We start from the raw sequence: 17,952 nt of genomic DNA, 5'->3' as shown, positions 1-17,952 counted from the left end.
CGTAGGCCACCGACTGCAAGCCCGCCGCTTAGCCCTGTTGGTGTGTCAACTAAGTCATTTGTTAGTCCGCCTATATCCCTCGCTTAGCGGACCTAGCGAAAGCTAAGTGGCTATGTGTAGAATTAACGCTATCTATTTCATAAAGTGCAGTCATGACTCAGGAGGACTTTAAAAAATGCAGCCTATATTGTACCAAGTAAAGGTAGTGTGTAGGTATAGTAGGCCAACGCCTAACCAACGTAAAAGTTTAGCTAAAGCACAACAAAAAAATTGAATAACTTAACCAAGCATCAATTCAGGTCAGAAACGTTATAAAAAAAACAGGGCGTTTTTTAATTATGCAACACATACTAAATGTATTTGTTTAGGGTAGGCCACATTTGTACGTAATACCCATTTGAAACAAAAGCTTGAAGCGTATAATTGCGTGCGACGATAAAGCCGTGAATTGCATTCGCTGTGGCTGGGTCGGTTTGTTTTGAATACACAGAAAAAAATGCAACATAACAAAACAGAGTCTGCTATAAGTTTCGAGACCAAAATTTTGTTGCCTGCGCGTCGTGTAACAGAAAAATTCTTGTCGAGAATACAGCTGCTTAAAATTCCAGTTTTTTATTTAATACTTAGTGCAGAAATTGAAACTGCATTTTTACCTGTAATTAAATTTTTTGCCTCGCCAAAGAAGATTTTTGTTTGGGAGAGAAGAAATACGCAACATTGCACATTTACTTCGACCATGACGTTAAGCATGACTTGGTTTGCTTAGTAGGCCTACTGTTGATGACTTTTACACAAGAGACGATTCTACAATAAGAAACAGTTTTGTAAAGAATTTGTACAGAATAATAGCCTACCTATGAATTATTGTGGCGTACGAGACAATTCTTGTATTCCAGGTTAATCCAAATTAATTATGGAATTTGTGAAGACAAAAAAGGGAGTAGGCTAACCAAAAGAGCGAAAATATACGACTTGTTTGGCAATGCGGAAGTCGCACGGGTCACCGGATATTAAATCATGCAACTGTTGTGGTATCCTCATATTTTGAATGTAATAGTTTTTGTCGAAAACTGTTCAAATAGACAGAAAGTTTATGGCAATATAAAAAATAAATAAATGATCCTTAAAGCCATTGTACTTTTTTGCAGACTTGAAGCCTATTTACGTTAAAAAATTCAATAGGCCTATTAAGGTGTTCAACTTTCGCATATGCACTACAGCAATTACCATGGGTCAAAAACAAACATGTAAAATAACTTCAAATCAACGTTCCCAAAAACAGCAAAAAGTTGGTGAATCACAGAGCAAAAGAGCAGAATGGAAAAAGTCATACGACTTTATTTTTGCAGTCATCGGTGCATCAGTCGGCCTTGGAAACGTGTGGAGATTTCCATATCTATGCTTTAAAAATGGCGGTGGTAAGTGTTTTTTTCTTAGTGATACCTACATGGCTTTGTATTTAAAGATTACTTGTAGTAGGTGTGTTGTCTGTGAAAAGCATAATTTCATTGCATTTGTGTTTTTGACAGGGGCGTTTCTGATTCCGTACATGGTCTTTGCGCTATGCGTAGCAATTCCAATGGTGATTCTGGAAACCTCAATTGGACAGCGAGTTAGGCAAGGGATTGTTCAAAGCTGGGGAATTGTCCCTGTGTTTAAAGGTATGCAGAACATTTTTGGAGCAATACATTAGTTGTTGCTAGCGCAGTGAAATACAAATCAATCAATTTAAAGTTGAGGTTCTTCAAAGAATGTATATTTTGTCCTAAAGTGTGATCCCTATTATTCAAATATAATTTGAGGGCGAACATGCTTTGTCATCTTGACGCTTAATTATTTATTCAAATCTCATTAGCTGCGTTGTTCGTAACCTACAAAACGCATCATGAGAAATAAAATACAAATTATCAACAACAAAACACCGCGAGAATGTAAATATACCGGCCAAATACCGCATCCGCATTTCACACAATTATGTCGGTGAACTGAGTCTATTACAGTGCTGTTCAACATTCATTATGTAGGTTTATTACTTTGCCCGTATAACAACTGCAAATACGACACCCTTTGACCATATATCGTTAATACCGGATGTAGACTCTGAACGGCCGGTATATTTCCAAAATCGAACAACAGGGTTTTTAAGCCAATCACAATGGAGAAAGTTTGCGGGCCAAGGCCCCTTTTAACCAATCACAACATACCCTGCGTATCAAAATTTGTTAATCAATCAGAGGACATCTTGCGTAGCAACCGGGCGTCCATCACATTTAAAGTATGATTAGCACAGTTTAGGGATGGTTGGAATGGTTACATGCGATCGCAATTATTTTGTTCTTTTTTGAACGAAACATTTAAAAACGTTTTTAAAGGTATTGTCAGTGTCTGTGATTCATGAAAGGGATTCTCTGCGCCAAAGTGGGAAACTTTAGTCACTAAAATTATTGATAACTAATGTTTTTCTGACTTGAGATTTCTGACACTTTTGCCTTGTACAGAAAATGTTTATGTGTAAGTTTATGACTAGATTTTCCAGTAATCTTGATTAAAAGGAAACAAAAGGCAGTGGAAAGTTATGTATCTTTGTGATTAATCTGCTACATATGTAGTCGAAACAGATTTACCCGAAAAGACAACTAATGTTTGTCTAATGTGACAAGCTATTAACACTCACATTTCTTTTTCTTTTTTGCTTGATATCAATATCACAAGTTTAATTTCCTTAATGCCCCTACATCTACAGCTGTTCCATGTACTTTGTTTGACATATTTATTGGTTTAAATTAAACTGTGCCGCGTGCTCAAGCAGACCTTGTCACAAACATTTAATTTAGCCTTATTCGTCTCTAAAAATGTAACAAAAACGAATTTACTTGATGCAGAAATAAAGTCACCTTACTCGACCACATTGTACAGTAAAATAAACCAATCATTACAACATGCAGACAATAGGGGTTTGACTAAAAGCCTGACTGACTGGGCTAACTGGCTTAAATTTGGCGGCAGTGTTTCACAATATATTTTCGGACTGACTCTAACCCTGACCCCAACCTAACCCTAACCTGACCCTAACCCCAACCCTAACCATAAACCAATTCTCAATCACCCAAGTCAGGACTTCTGTGTTGCAGTGCAGGCCTTTCCCAATCGTCGAAAATCGAAAATATATTTTGTGAAACACTGCCGCCTAAGTCAGGCCGGTTAGCCCAGTCAGCCAGTCAGGCTTTTAGTCGACCCCAGACAATAGCCTTCCAATTTTACTGTTGCGTACTTGGCGATTATGACGTCATAACAGGGGAACAGTGGGACAAGTTAGTCATGCGAAACTAAACGTGGAGATGTAACACCGGATGTACCTCAACACAGCTATATTGCAGGCATCGGTAAAAATCATGAAAACTTGCCATACAATGTACAAATATCTCAAGAGGAACTGTATGCAGTCCTGTAGTTTGTTATTTATGACATTACACTACAACCGACTATTAAGTCATTGCATTACAGGGTTGGCTGTTGCACAGTGTATGATTGCTGTCTATTCCTCTCTTTCGTACCCGGTCATTTTGGTTTGGGCGTCCAAGTACCTTGTGAGCAGTTTTAGTTCAACTCTTCCCTGGTCGACCTGTAACAACTATTGGAATACTGCACAATGCGTCACGCCACTTGCAAATGGTCAAAATGCAAGTGCTTTGGATTTTAATCTGGCCACTTTTCCAGTAAATAAGTCTCTTCATAAAAGCCCGAATATAACTTCTGCTACAACTGAGTATTTTGTGTAAGTATTTTTATGCAATAATACTCAAACCTAGATTTGAAAACGATACTCTTTTACCAGTGCCGGATTAAGGGTCTGCTGGTCTGTAGGCACATTTTATAAGTGTCCCGAAAATCAGGGTTGCCAACTAAAAAATTCGAATTATCAGTGTCACAAAGATCGTTGTTGCAACTGGCCCGGATTTTCGACTAGCCTGTAGGCACGTGCCTACTTTAAAGTTGCCTAATGGTTAATCCAGCACTGTCTTTTACGTTTAAATGTTTCTTAAAGGCATTGTTTAGTTAAACAGAAGTAATTGCGGTTTAAACTTTATTACGAGGGATAGTGCATATCAATCGAACTTAGCAAGACTTTTCCTGTGTCGTATAGGAGAGAAATTCTTCACCTGTCCGCCAGCATTGAAGAACCTGGCAAAATCGTCCCAGATTTAGCATGTTATTTGTTTGCAATGTGGGTCGTCTTGTATTTCTGCATGTTCAATGGAATTCAGTGGATGGCAAAGGTAATGCTTTTTATTCCAAACCAACAATTGAGTGGCGAAGTTGCAACCTGGGTTATGCGTAGGACAAAATGTTTGATATATAATTAATTTAAGTTTGCTTGACCGTTGGGCAACGTTAGTACTTCGGACTTTTGTGTTTATATACGCTTGTTACAAATCTAAAAAAATCATATAAATCAGTGAACTCATGTTCAGGTGGTCTATGTTACCGCTACCCTTCCATTTGTATTGATTCTGATCATACTTGTTCGCGGAGTGACGTTGGAAGGCGCCAGTGAAGGTCTTTATTATTACATGGTACCGGATTTAAATAAACTCAAAGATCCCGAGGTATAGTTAGATGTATCTCTGAAATAATGGCTCACTTTAATTAACTTGTTAAAAATTGGAGCAGAAAAATGTATACAGTTTTAAATTGCACGACTTCAATCTGCATTTATGAACTAAAATTGGTACAATGCATAAAAAATTTTCGCCAGGATTTTTACGGCTGGATCATTGTATACACTGAGAGTAAGTGCGTTATGCATCATTACTCACTGACTCTCATTTGTCAACTACGAAGTGCAAAGTTGTTGCTTTATCTAATCCTATAGTTATGTTGTTCGTATAGGTTTAGTACAGACATTGGCTCAAAACTCGCTGCACGACCGGGTCTTTATTCGGGTGATTACGTTCCCCGAAACGGCTTGGAAACCATTAAATATTTTCTGCTTCAGAATGTATTACCTGATTTGAATTGCATTTCAAAGCATCTACAGAAAACCTCGTTTAATCAGTACCCGTTTGGATAAAAAAGGCAGGATAAAGCGATGATCCGGATAATCCGTTGTCGATCAGTTAACTGTTAAAGCCCTTCCACATACAAATCATTTGAACCTCAAGTTCTGTACGAATTATGTGAAGATCTGGAACAACCGAATCCGGTTTATCCGAGATTTACAGTGACTTATATTTTGTTTGTACAGGTGTGGATCAGTGCAAGCACCCAAGTGTTGTATTCATATTCGGTTGGTTCGCCGGCGCTCATAACTATGGCTACCTTCAATAAACGCAACAGTAATTTCTGGAGGTACACTCTTCTTTTTATATCGCAAAATAGTTTGTGGCAGTATGCCAAACAACAACTAAAAAACGTGACATAACGTGACTGTATGCCCTCTTTTTGTTACAGAGATTCGTTTTTGATTGGGATTCTAAATCCTGTTGTCAGCTTTGCAAGCGGATTGGCCGTTTTTTCAACACTCGGTTATATGGCGAACTACCAGGTGAAACAGACGGTTGCGAGTCTCAATTAGGTCCAATTGGAGTGTGGGTTTCTGCCTTTGCGTTGTTAAATTTAGTCTATGTTAAGGGTCAAATCCAAAAATCGCCCCAGTCACAGCTTCTCGTTGGATCAAGTAAAAGACCTTTGAAAGCACACAGACCTATTTCGGTAATTTAAGTCACAAACAAAATGTATAGTGCATTTTTGTTCGAAGCGATTTATTCTTTCTGGTGGAATATAGGCCAAGTTCGCTAGTTTGAGTCATTATTGCAAGTTTGCAACATATTTTTCCACCCCTAATGTTGATTTACCTTAATGCATTCAGAACACAACGGTAGAGGAAGTGGTGAAGTCGGGACCTGGTTTGGCTTTTATTGCTTACCCGGAGACTTTGTCTCTTCTTCCCATTCCGCAAATGTGGAGTGTTTTCTTCTTTCTGACGATTATCTTGCTTGGCATCGACACACAGGTTACCCAGAATAATTGTGTTGTAGGCTTATCATGCTCAAAGTACTGATTTTAACAAATTTGATTTTTCCTCGCGATGACCATGGTAAAGCCAAGTCATATTTTACTACTGATAGTGCTGAGTTTCGAACCCGCGACCTCAGAAAATACTGAAATCCTTACAAATATTGTTGGATTGTAGTTTCATTCTTAGTATCAGCCGATATAAAAAAATGTAGCTGAGAAGAATAATGTCAGTTTTAAACGCTAAGCTTACTTGTAGATGTAAACTGCGTTGCAAACAAATATTGTTGACCTAGTCATTTTCTAGCAACCGCTACAAACAAAAGTGACCTAAAACGCATGCAATGGGAATTTCCTAAACGTTTTCAGCAATTGTGAGAAGTTATCTACTTTTTTCTATTGTATTTTGTTTGTAGTTTGCCTCTTTGGAAAGTTTGATGGCCTTACTTGAGGACAACATAAAATTTGTTCACACATATCATAAGATCGTAAGAGCACTAATGTACGCAACAATGATGTTGATAGGTTTGTCAATGGTTGATGAGGTAAGTAAGGTGTTTTGCCAAAACAGTCTAATGGTCGTAAGTTTGACTATATATTAGCAATTCGTGACCGTCGCAATAACACAGCTCAAAAACACAAGCAATTAAACGCGATAGAACAAAGCATAACGACGTTTCAAAATGGCTTTCATTTTCAAACATCAATAAAGCAAGCAAAAAAAATAAAAAAAATAAACAGAAAACACGATCTTTTAACACTTGGAAATTTTGGTTTCGTTTAGTCGCATTGACTTTTCTTTAATTCAAACTGGCACACTATCCGTCGAACATATACCTTTAAATAAACCGTTAATAACCTGTTTCGTCATACATTTGTATCAATGATTTTAGGGAGGGGTTTACGTTTTTGAAATTTTTAACAACTACGGAATGGGTGGATGGTCGTTGTTTATCATTGTGACATGCGAGAGTGTAGCGATTGCCTGGCTGTTCGGATTTGAGAAATATTGGAACGGTGTGGTCGATATGATCGGGGAGAGAAGGGGAAAGTTGTGGATCAAAATATCGTGGAAATACGTCACACCCGTTTCCTGCAGCGTAAGTTACTTTAGAAATGATTTTTTGAATGTTTGTGCCACTTTTTTGTGTTGGAATCTTTTCACTTGTGTCATGTTGTATTTTATGTTGATTAAGTTTTGTTTGTTAAGTGACTATTTCCAAAAAGCCAAGCAACAATTATTTGTAATTTGTTTATTGTAGGGAATGGCGATCTACTACTTTTGCAACAGCGAGCCTTTAAAGTACGAAGACTTTGTTTATCCAACATGGGCTCAGTGCTTGGCCCAAATGGTAGCAATCAGTTCAATTTCTGTTATTCCTATCTACGCTTTGTACAAGATAATTACAGTCTGGAGAAGCGACCAAAATTACAAAAAGGTTTATTTAAAAATGCTGTTGTAAAATTCATCCGGCAAAATACTGATGTTGATGTTGTAAATTTGACAGCTTTTTCGCAAAGACCCTTCAACTCCAGGCGGCGATATTATGACCAAGAGACGAGATTCGTCTGATTTTGACCGAGAAGAACTTGCCATTGAATTAATTTAAACCAAGTATTAATGCGGAAAAAATCGTTTGCATTTCAAATTTGTAATAATATTACAGCGTTTATATTGCTTATATCTTATTCGGTTTCACCAGTGTTTCAACATATTGCGTCATGTAAACATTAGAGTAACTTTATTTTCGATTGAAAAAACAGGAAATTTTATATCGACCCAAATAATATTTGTGTGCGTCAATAAAAATAACAAAAACACAATAGCTATCTGCCCATACCACAAGTCCGAGTTTGTTTACTATTTTTCACAGCTTAAATAACAACTATACATTTTTCCATTTTGTCGACAATATACCAAATACCAAAAACATTGTTCCCGAACTTATTTCCAAGTTGGGCTCGTTTTGAAGATTGTCACTGTTTTCTAAAATGTTTTCATAATTTTCTTAAACGTGTTTTAACTTTTTTAATCATGCAACACATGCTGAATGCATTTGTTTAGGTTACATTTGGTAATACCCAATTGCGTGAGGAAGGATGTAAATTACATTTGTTGTAATTGCGTCAGTTTGTTTTGAAAACACAGGCAACAGGATGAAGCAGAGTGTGCTATAATTTTCGAAACCGAATTTTTGTTAACTGCGCGTCATGTAACAGAAAATTTCTTGTCAAGAATACAGCTGGTTAAATTTCTGTTTTTTATTCAATACTTAGTGCAGAAATTGAAACTTCATTTTTGCCAGCAGCTTTTTGGTCGAAGTAAATGCGCAATGATGCAAAGAAGATTTTTGTTTGCGTCCGTTCACCCATGATGAATTGCAAGATGGTGGGTTGCTTAGTACTGTTGATGACTGGTATACATGATAGTATCTAAAATGAGGAACAGTTTTGTGCATAGAGTTTTTTTTCACAAATTTGAAAAATTTCTCGAGAATAATGCTTATGAATTATTGTGGCGTACGAGACAATTCTTGTGTTCCAGGCAAATCCAAATTAGTTTTGGAATTTGTGAACACAAAAAAAGGGATGAAAGCAGTGGTGGGATTCAAATTTTTGTCAGCTGCAGCTGAACCATGGTTCCATCACAAAAGTCATATTTTTCAGCCGGTTCTGTTACAAAAAGTCCGGTTCGCTGATCTTCTGAAATTTCGTAAGACGGTTCTATAGAATCGATGCGAACCGGCTGAATCCCACCACTGGATGATAGGCCAGGGATGCACAACCTTTTCTGCTAGGACGGCCACATCGCAAATCCCGTCATAATAAAGATTGTAACGCGTGTGGTATTTTTTTTTTCGCGTTGTTTGTACACAAATTGGGTACAAAAGGTTTGACGTATATTGCTAATAGGCTGGTAATACTTTTTCCAGTTCCCCCAAATCTGTTTGCCGCAGCTTAAAAATTAAACAGTTTGGCAAAATATATTTTGTTTTTGTCACTGCCGCCAGTACATACGTTTTAATATACATGTTCGCTGCCGCACAAACTCATCTCTGCGCCCACATGCGTCCTTACGGCCGCAGGCTGTGCACCCCTGCGGTAGGCTAACCCAGGGGTCCGCAAATACTTTTTGGCGCGACCCTAAAAAAATGCTCTAAATTCTCGCGACCCAAGCATTTTGCAAAAATGCTCTAAATTCTCGCGACCCAACCATTTTAACATGTACGTTTGTGGAAAATACTAATCAACTAAATATCAATATTAAGGCTGTTATTATGCTATTTTCACATAAAACAGTAGGTAAACGAACGTATTTATTCTAACAAATGAGAATTTTGGGCTCTGTGTTGAGAACACAGCTGATCAGAAAACGCATGCTTGCATAGATGCGTTAACTTTTTGCATTGTTACATATACTTTATGTCATAGTTACGTAGTCATACGTAACAATGCAATAATAATGAAAAGGTTAAAAGAGCCGAAATTCATTAATACTGTAGATACGATGCTTATATTCATGGGAAATTTAATATATTTCGCGACCCAGACCGGAAGGTCTCGCGACCCACTATTTGCGGACCCCTGGGCTAACCAATAGAGCGAAAATATACGACGTGTTTGGCAATGCGACAAGTCGGACGGGTCAGCGGATATTTCATCATGCAACTGTTGTGGTATTCTCGTATTTTAAATGTAACACTTTTCGTTGAAAACGGTTCAAATAAACCGAATCGTTTATAGCAATATACAAAATAAATGATCCTTAAAGCCATTGTATTTTTTGCAGAATTGTATTCATGTTGAATAAAATTCAGTATTAAGGTGTTCAATTTTCAAAGCATATACACTACAGCAATTGCAATGGGTCAAAAACAAACATGCAAAGTAACTTTAAATCAACGTTCCCAAAAACAACAAAAAGTTGGTGAATCACAGGGCAAAAGAGCAGAATGGAAAAAGTCATACGACTTTATTTTCGCTGTCATCGGTTCATCGGTCGGCCTTGGAAACGTGTGGAGATTTCCATATCTATGCTTTAAAAATGGCGGTGGTAAGTTTTAACTTCTTGATATATACCTACATGAATTGTCGATTTGAAGACTACCTGTAGGTGTGTTGTGTGTGAAAAGTGCAATTGCAGTGCATTGTGCTTTTGACAGGAGCGTTTCTGATTCCGTACATGATCTTTGCGCTATGCGTAGCAATTCCAATGGTTATTCTGGAAACCTCAATTGGACAGCGAGTTAGGAAAGGGATTGTCCAAAGCTGGGGAATTGTCCCAGTGTTTAAAGGTATGCAAAAACATTTTTGGAGCAATACGTTATTTGTTGCAAGTGCAGTGAAAAACAAGTCAATGTGTAATACCTATTATTCAAATAGAATTTGAAGGTGAACCTTTTTTTTACCTTGACGCTTAATTATTTAATCAAATCTCATTATTGTTGCGTTTGTTTGTGACCTATATAATGTATTATCAGAAATGAAAGGGAAATTATCAACAACAAACGACCGCGGAAATGTAAATATACCGGTGAAATACCGCATCTGCGTTTCACACAATTATGTTAGTGAATTAAGTCTATTGTAGTACTGTTCAACATCCATTATGTAGGTTTGTTACTTTGCCCAACAATTGCAAACACGATATGTACCTCAAAACACCTATTTTGCAGGCATCGGTAAAAATCATAATAACTTGCCATACAACAAACAAATTTCTCAAGAAGAGCAGTAGGCATTCCTGTAGTTTGTTATGACATTACACTACAACTGACTATAAAGTCATTGCATTACAGGGTTGGCTGTTGCACAATGTATGATTGCGGTGTATTCCTGTCTTACGTATCCGGTCATTTTGGTTTGGGCGTCCAAGTACCTTGTGAGCAGTTTTAGTTCAACTCTTCCCTGGTCGACCTGTAACAACTCTTGGAATACTGCACAATGCGTCACGCCACTTGCAATTGGTCAAAATGCAAGTGCTTTGGATTTTAATCTGACCACTTTTCCAAGAAATAAGTCTCTTCATAAAAGCCCGAATATAACTTCTGCTACAACAGAGTATTTTGTGTAAGTATTTTTTTTCTGTAATAATACTCAGTAGCATTTTTACCACCACAGACGAAAACATTCATTTGAAAACGGTACTCTTTTACATTTAAATGTTTCTTGAAGACATTTTTTAGTTAAACAGAAGTAATTGCGGTCAAAACTTTATGCTTTCGACCTACCAAATCCGAAAATATACCTAACAAACAAACAAACAAACAAACAACAAGTTGCCCGAGAACGGACTAAATTTCGCCCTAAACCGTGTTTACACGTTTTTTAGGAGTTTTGAATTAAAATACTTTTTCCTTATAATTCAGGAATTCCGAAAAGTAGACTTTTCGTAAAGTCAAGCAATATTTCAAATAAAGCATAAGCATATCAATAGAACTTAGCAAGACTTTTCCTTTGTCGCATAGGAGAGAAGTTCTTCACTTGTCCGCCAGCATTGAAGAACCTGGCAAAATCGTCCCAGATTTAGCATGTTACTTGTTTGCAATGTGGGTCATCTTGTATTTCTGCATGTTCAATGGAATTCAGTGTATGGCAAAGGTACTGCTTTTTATTCCAAGCCAACAATTGAGTGGCGAAGTTGCACAACCCTGAGTTATTGTTTAACCGTTGGGCAACGTTAGTACTTCGGACTTTTGTGTTTATATACGCTTGTTACAAATCTAAAAAATCATATAAATCAGTCAACTCATGTTCAGGTGGTCTATGTTACCGCTTCCCTTCCATTTGTATTGATTCTGATCATACTGGTTCGCGGAGTGACGTTGGAAGGCGCCAGTGAAGGTCTTTATTATTACTTGGTACCGGATTTAAATAAACTGAAAGATCCCGAGGTATAGTTACATGTTCTTATAGTTAGACATACTTAGTTAGGTTTACAGTATTTTGTTTGTACAGGTGTGGATCAGTGCAAGCACCCAAGTGTTGTATTCATATTCGGTTGCTACGCCGGAGCTCATAACTTTGGCTAGCTTCAATAAACGCAACAATAATTTCTGGAGGTACACTGGTTTCCATATTGCAAAATAGTTTGTGGCAGTTTGTCAAACAACAACTAATAAACCCTGACATACCTTGACTGTAAGTCCTCTTTTTGTTACAGAAATTCGTTTTTGATTGGGATTCTAAATCCTGTTGTCAGCTTTGCAAGCGGATTTGCCGTTTTTTCTACTCTGGGTTATATGGCGAACTACCAGGTAAAACAGACGGTTTTGAGTCTCATGCACGTCAAGTAAAATTAGATCCAAGTGAAGTATGGGTTTCTGCCTTTGCACTGTTGAATTTATTCAACGTTTATGGTCAATTCACAAATTGTCCCAGTAACAGCTTTTCGTTAGATCAAGTAGGAGACCTTTGAACGCACACACCTATGTATAGGTAATGCCAGTCACAACAAAACGATAGCGCAATTTTATTTGTAGCGAGTTACTTCTACCGGCGAAATATTGGCCAAGTTATGTCTTTGCAAACTGTAAGCACGCTAGTTTGAGTCTCTATTGTAAGTTTGCAACATATTTTTCCACCCCTAATGTTGATTTACCTTAATGCATTCAGAACACAACGGTAGAGGAAGTGGTGAAGTCGGGACCTGGTTTGGCATTTATCGCTTACCCAGAGACTATGTCTCTTCTTCCCATTCCGCAAATGTGGAGTGTTTTCTTCTTTCTGACGATTATCTTGCTTGGCATCGACACACAGGTTACCCAGAATAATTGTGTTGTAGGCTCATCATGCTCAAAATAAGGATATGATTTTTCCTCGCGATGACCACGGTAAAGCGAAGTCCTATATAAGCCGATGTAAAAAAATGTGTTTGAGAAGATAAATAACATATTATTTGATTTTTGTTTTATTATTTGAGACCTTTTGTTATTTTGTTTTTAGTTTGCCTCTTTGGAAAGTTTGATGGCTTTTCTTCAGGACAACATAAAGTTTGTTCACACACATCATAAGATCGTAAGAGCACTAATGTACGCAACTATGATGTTGATTGGTTTGTCAATGGTTGATGAGGTAAGTAAGATTTTGCCAAAAAAACAAACAGTCACACTATCTGCCGAACACACACCTTTAAATAAACCTTTATTAACTTGTTTCATTATACAATTAAATCAATGATTTTAGGGAGGGGTTTACGTTTTCGAAATTTTTAACAACTACGGAATGGGTGGATGGTCGTTGTTTATCATTGTGACATGCGAGAGTGTAGCGATTGCCTGGCTGTTCGGATTTGAGAAATATTGGAACGGTGTGGTCGATATGATCGGGGAGAGAAGGGGAAAGTTGTGGATCAAAATATCGTGGAAATACGTCACACCCGTTTCCTGCAGCGTAAGCTACTTTAGAAATGATTTTTTAAATTTTTTTGCCACTTTTTTGTGTTGGAATCTTTTCACTTGCAGGTTGTACCAGGTTGTGTCTTATGTTGATAAATTTGGATTTTTGTTTCAAAATTTTCCTCCAGTTACGTGACTATCTCCAAGAAGCCAAGCAACAATTAATAGTAAATTGTTTATTTACGTGACTATCTCCAAGAAGCCAAGCAACAATTAATAGTAAATTGTTTATTGTAGGGAATGGCGATCTACTATTTTTGCAACAGCGAGCCTTTAAAGTACGAAGACTTTGTTTATCCAACATGGGCTCAATGCTTGGCCCAAATGGTAGCAATTAGTTCAATATCTGTTATTCCTATCTACGCTTTGTACAGGATAGTTAGAGTCTGGAGAACCGACCAAAATTACAAAAAGGTTTGTTTCAAAATGCTGTTGTGAAATTCATCCGGCAAAATACTGATGTTGATGTTGTAAATTTGACAGCTTTTTCGCAAAGACCCTACAACTCCAGGCGGCGATATTATGACCAAGAGACGAGATTCGCCTGATTTTGAGCCAGAAGAACTTGCTATTGAATTAATTTAAACCAAGTATTAATGCGGAAAAAATGTTTGGATTTCAAATTTCTAATATGTTTAATTTGCAGTGTATATATTGCTTAAAATCCTATTCGGTTGGACCAGTGTACAATTTCGTCCTATTTTCACGATTTCAACTTATTACGTCATATTGTTTTGAAACACATTCCTTCAACGTAACTAACTAAACATCAGAGTAAATTTATTTCGATTTAAAAATAAAAATAAATATTGCAATCCAAAAAGCAAATTTTATACCGACCCAAATAATATTTGTGTGCGTCAATAAAAATAACAAAAACACGTGGTAGCTATCTGCCCATACCAAGTACGAGATTGTTTACTATTTTTTCACAGCTTAATTGCCAACTAAACATTTTCCAATTTTGTCGGTAACACCAAATATCAAACACATTGTTTCCGAACTAATTTCCAAGTTGGGCTCGTTTTGAAGATTGTCACTGTCTTCTAAAATGTTTTCATAATTTCCATTACGTGTTGTAATTTTCAGTAACCTACACAAAAGATACAAAACAAGTCAAAGGTAATTTTATCATTTAAAAATACATGTACATAAGCATTTTCTCGGTTCTTTCGTTCAGCCCTATCTTAAAATCATGTCTAAAATTATTATTTTAAGTGTTATAAGTTATGTGATTTACTAATGCTAAGTCTACAACGGTGGGCCAGTATAGTTTATTGTTATAGTTTCCTTGTGTTAGTTTAACATGCTGTGTAACAAAGCCAACAAATATTTCCTTTGGTGTATAAAAGTAGTACAGAAAAACTTACCGGTATAGAGCTCGTTGGTAACCATGTCGCCTCCGTCATTCGCAAACTCATACGGCGAAGTTGCTGGATTCTCAATTGGAACAGAATCGTAAGTGTGAGATTCTGAGGTACCAGAAGTCGCACGTGCTGTGTTGCGATATGCCAGTTCTGGGGTGGAAGTGGTGCACTCAGTACACGATTTCCTACAACGGAACAGAGAAAAGTGAAATGACTGGTGCACGAGTTGTGAATGATGTCAAGTTTAGTCAATTTCCTAATTGCTAATTTTAGTCTCAAAAAGTGTTTTGAGGCAGCACAAGAGTTGCATTAACGACAAATATTTGAATGTTGGCAATTCTAACAATCATAACACTGTACATATTTGTGGTTAACGGTAACCAAGCAATTATACACCATCTCACCCAAAACAGCTTCCCATGGCAAGGTTCTTCAAGTTGTATCTGTTCTTCAGGCATGAATGTGCTAAACCAAGTGTTACCAATACCAACAGAACAGACAGGCATGCCACCGCTGCTATCAAAGACCCATCCGTTCCATTGGTGTTTGTCGAAATTTCTGAAACACAAACAATAAGAAAGTTATGTGAACCGGCATATTAAAGACAAAATTAGAACGTTATGCGTTAAACCGGTTTTCTGACGTCTTTTGTAATTTTTGTATTAATTGGATGCCCTGTTTTGTTGTGTGCGCCTGCAGCCGCTACAACTTGAAGTCTTCACCCAAGTATCAGGAACGATAGACTGGCTAAACTCAATCACCAAATATGTGCTTACAAACTGTCCGATATCGTTTTTTTTGTAGAAACTCTGTTTTGAATGCGTTGCAACAAACTTGTGCGATTCAGAAACACGTACGAATAAGTCCCTATAGCACAGTGATTCTCAAACTCTTTCATTAGTTTTTTTCTAAGCGGTCCCTTTGCCATTATGTCGAGAGCCGGCGATCCTTAAGCCTGAATGTGTATTTCAGAAAAACGAAAGTTGATTGCAGGATTTTAGCTAGTTATGCAAAATTTCGCATAACAATGATCCAAAGACAGCATCTGACATCACAGACAAGACAAAAAACACTACGATTGTGCGCGAACAATTGCGTTTTTGTTAGCTGTCATGCATATTGTTTAGCAATGGAGACGGTCGATTCTCACTTTCATTTTGATTTAAACTTATTCAGTTGCACAAACTGACGCCAAATAAGAATATAGAATTACTTCCACCTTTTCGCGGTCCCCCCAAAATTGCCTCACGGATCCCCGCTGCTATAGCACTTGCCTTCAAATGGAGGTTTACGTGTCGCAGAACAAAACATGTAGGCATGAACAATGCGTAGAGTATAATTTGTCCCGTAAATTTCCAAACTCGGAGGCCAGCTTGTAGCCACGGTCGCATTCTGTGTCTTCTTGCAACTGCTTGTTGACCTGTTATCTCTGTACATTTGACATTCGAAGTTGTTGGAGTAAAACATTCCACACCAAGACGTGAATTCGGTTTCATTGTTCTCCTTTGTGGTGTTGTGACCTTCGGCATATTTACGATAAGAAAGGGATTTGCAGATTAACAGCTAACCATTTAAAACTAAACACATGTTGTTACACGAGATACTGCATTGGTTCAATCGTGGGCTCAGGCAACATCTGTCACATTTCGTCGTTATAACATAGATAACATAAAATATATGGGTAAAGATAGCATTTTTTAAAAATGTTTTTCTAATCCACGACACAAACCAGCACCCTGGAGCCCAGGCTAAATCGCAAAAATATTATGTAAGTTACATTCCAATGTACAGAAAGCCTCGGTTAATCCGTACCCGTTTGGACCAAACAAAATTTTAAATAAGGCGAAAATCCGGATTAACGAATGTCGGTTAGTTGCAAAGTCTTACCATATCACAAATCATTTGTACCTCAAGTTTTTTTTTCAAATTAGGCATAGATCCGGATTAACGGAATCCGATTTAACCAAGGTCACTGTATTTCTATTGCTGTACCACCGAACAAAAGAAAAAAGAAGAAGATGTTTCTTACCGTTAGGGAAACGGATTGTCAAATTACTTGACGGTTGTGAATCTTGTTGATCGCGATAAACCGACAAAGCTATAAATGACTGCTCATAGCCATTTTCAGGCCAGGAAAACTTTATGTGGTCGCAGGTATCTGACATGTTACTCTTTGATACAAAGCTGAACGAAGAAAATCTGGTTGGGATATTTGTCTCGTGGCAATTAAAAGATGAAGCATGGTCTGAAACACAAAAATATTTGGCTTTAATTTAAACATCAAGTTTTGCAACCAATGCACACAAAATCCTCATTTCAACTTTCTACATGTTTTAGGTATTCACTTCGTATAGCGTACATGGAACTGTTTTTTAAACATGTTTAATCGAGACTAACACGAAGTTACACGACAACCAATGGCTTACTACAAGCATAACATGGTTTATGACATTTCTCTGGCATGCACATCAATGTATACATTTCTTTTAACGAGCTTTTGAGTTCAATCTTGTATGCAAACGATTAATACCAAAAATATTGAAAGGTTTGTATTTCATTAAAATTCGACTAGAAAAAAATTTGAGTGCTTCGAAAACATTTAACGTTTAAAGTCGAAAAACTTTGTGCGACGAAGATCATCCACTTACCGCTTTGCAAAACCATAAGAAAAACAGCAAGCACAACATATACATTGAATTTCGTCATGGTTGTTTCAAAACTAACAGGATGCAGAAATGACAACTGGCTTCAACGAAATGTTCCGTGGGTTGACCGAACTTTTTTAATCACGTTTTACTCCGGTGAATCATCGAAACTTTTTCATCGCGGAATTGCGGATATTTTAAGCGCTGATTACCGCCACGATTCTAGCCATTAACTTGATCATCCGCATGATGAAACCGTTTTGGCTCCCATCGTGTAATTTCGCAACTCTTTTTTTGTCTCGTACGTCGCTGGGTGGCGAAAACGACTCGAAAATGGACAACTTGCCAAAAGTCTTGTCGTAAGGGCAGGAACTCGGCCGAATGGTCCAGCGCGCCTGACCCATATTCAGACATAAAAAACCCTGATCGGGATTCGTCCCCGGGAGTGTCCTGGGTTCGAACCCCGTGAAAAAAAGTCTTATCATCAGGCAGAAACTTAACCGAATGGTCCGGCGCGCCAGACCCACA

General features: G+C 37.5%; 3 protein-coding genes across 4 annotated transcripts; 2 read left to right on the top strand and 1 right to left on the bottom strand.

Annotated features, from left to right (window-relative positions):
* Window positions 1–3,505: 3,505 nt before the first annotated feature.
* LOC145231446 (sodium- and chloride-dependent taurine transporter-like) lies at window positions 3,506–7,878 on the top strand. Its single transcript, XM_080096341.1, has 10 exons — window positions 3,506–3,775; window positions 4,145–4,277; window positions 4,473–4,607; window positions 5,246–5,349; window positions 5,452–5,545; window positions 5,870–6,013; window positions 6,432–6,560; window positions 6,909–7,115; window positions 7,278–7,454; window positions 7,524–7,878. The coding sequence occupies exons 1-10, from the start codon at window positions 3,525–3,527 to the stop codon at window positions 7,623–7,625; spliced, it is 1,476 nt and encodes a 491-aa protein (XP_079952467.1). The 5' UTR covers window positions 3,506–3,524; the 3' UTR covers window positions 7,626–7,878.
* Window positions 7,879–9,812: 1,934 nt separating this feature from the next.
* Window positions 9,813–14,143, top strand: LOC145209080 (sodium- and chloride-dependent taurine transporter-like). Its single transcript, XM_080079327.1, has 12 exons — window positions 9,813–10,069; window positions 10,179–10,310; window positions 10,815–11,085; window positions 11,484–11,616; window positions 11,775–11,909; window positions 11,974–12,077; window positions 12,179–12,272; window positions 12,631–12,774; window positions 12,961–13,089; window positions 13,201–13,407; window positions 13,650–13,826; window positions 13,896–14,143. The coding sequence occupies exons 1-12, from the start codon at window positions 9,880–9,882 to the stop codon at window positions 13,995–13,997; spliced, it is 1,818 nt and encodes a 605-aa protein (XP_079935453.1). The 5' UTR covers window positions 9,813–9,879; the 3' UTR covers window positions 13,998–14,143.
* Window positions 14,144–14,171: 28 nt separating this feature from the next.
* On the bottom strand, window positions 14,172–17,043 carry LOC145209081 (uncharacterized). Of its 2 annotated transcripts, none has more exons than XM_080079328.1 (5): window positions 16,809–17,043; window positions 16,054–16,299; window positions 15,184–15,337; window positions 14,783–14,964; window positions 14,172–14,505 (listed from the first exon to the last, which is right to left on the bottom strand). In XM_080079328.1, exons 1-5 carry the CDS (start codon window positions 16,942–16,944, stop codon window positions 14,498–14,500), a joined length of 726 nt encoding a protein of 241 aa, XP_079935454.1. In that variant the 5' UTR covers window positions 16,945–17,043; the 3' UTR covers window positions 14,172–14,497. The 2 variants fall into 2 exon arrangements, with proteins under 2 accessions (XP_079935454.1, XP_079935455.1); XM_080079329.1 differs by having other exon boundaries at window positions 15,999–16,299; window positions 16,809–16,871.
* Window positions 17,044–17,952: the final 909 nt, after the last annotated feature.

The sequence above is a fragment of the Phallusia mammillata genome, chromosome 1 (genome assembly GCF_965637545.1).
Source record: "Phallusia mammillata chromosome 1, kaPhaMamm4.hap1.1, whole genome shotgun sequence".
Classification (NCBI taxonomy): domain Eukaryota; kingdom Metazoa; phylum Chordata; class Ascidiacea; order Phlebobranchia; family Ascidiidae; genus Phallusia; species Phallusia mammillata.
The sequence above is the reverse complement of the archived record's forward strand: the minus strand, read 5'-3'. Positions and strand labels throughout refer to the sequence as shown.

Coding starts and splice junctions, on each gene's coding strand:
- LOC145209081 (XM_080079328.1), bottom strand. CDS start 16,944: ATGTCAGATACCTGCGACCACATAAAGTTTTCCTGGCCTGAAAATGGC. Junction 16,300..16,808: donor GACAATCCGTTTCCCTAACG/GTAAGAAACATC, acceptor AATATGCCGAAG/GTCACAACACCACAAAGGAG. Junction 15,338..16,053: donor ACGTAAACCTCCATTTGAAG/GCAAGTGCTATA, acceptor TTTGTGTTTCAG/AAATTTCGACAAACACCAAT.
- LOC145209080 (XM_080079327.1), top strand. CDS start 9,880: ATGGGTCAAAAACAAACATGCAAAGTAACTTTAAATCAACGTTCCCAA. Junction 10,311..10,814: donor AATTGTCCCAGTGTTTAAAG/GTATGCAAAAAC, acceptor ATTGCATTACAG/GGTTGGCTGTTGCACAATGT. Junction 13,090..13,200: donor GTTTGTCAATGGTTGATGAG/GTAAGTAAGATT, acceptor CAATGATTTTAG/GGAGGGGTTTACGTTTTCGA.
- LOC145231446 (XM_080096341.1), top strand. CDS start 3,525: ATGATTGCTGTCTATTCCTCTCTTTCGTACCCGGTCATTTTGGTTTGG. Junction 5,350..5,451: donor CGCAACAGTAATTTCTGGAG/GTACACTCTTCT, acceptor TTTTTGTTACAG/AGATTCGTTTTTGATTGGGA. Junction 6,561..6,908: donor GTTTGTCAATGGTTGATGAG/GTAAGTAAGGTG, acceptor CAATGATTTTAG/GGAGGGGTTTACGTTTTTGA.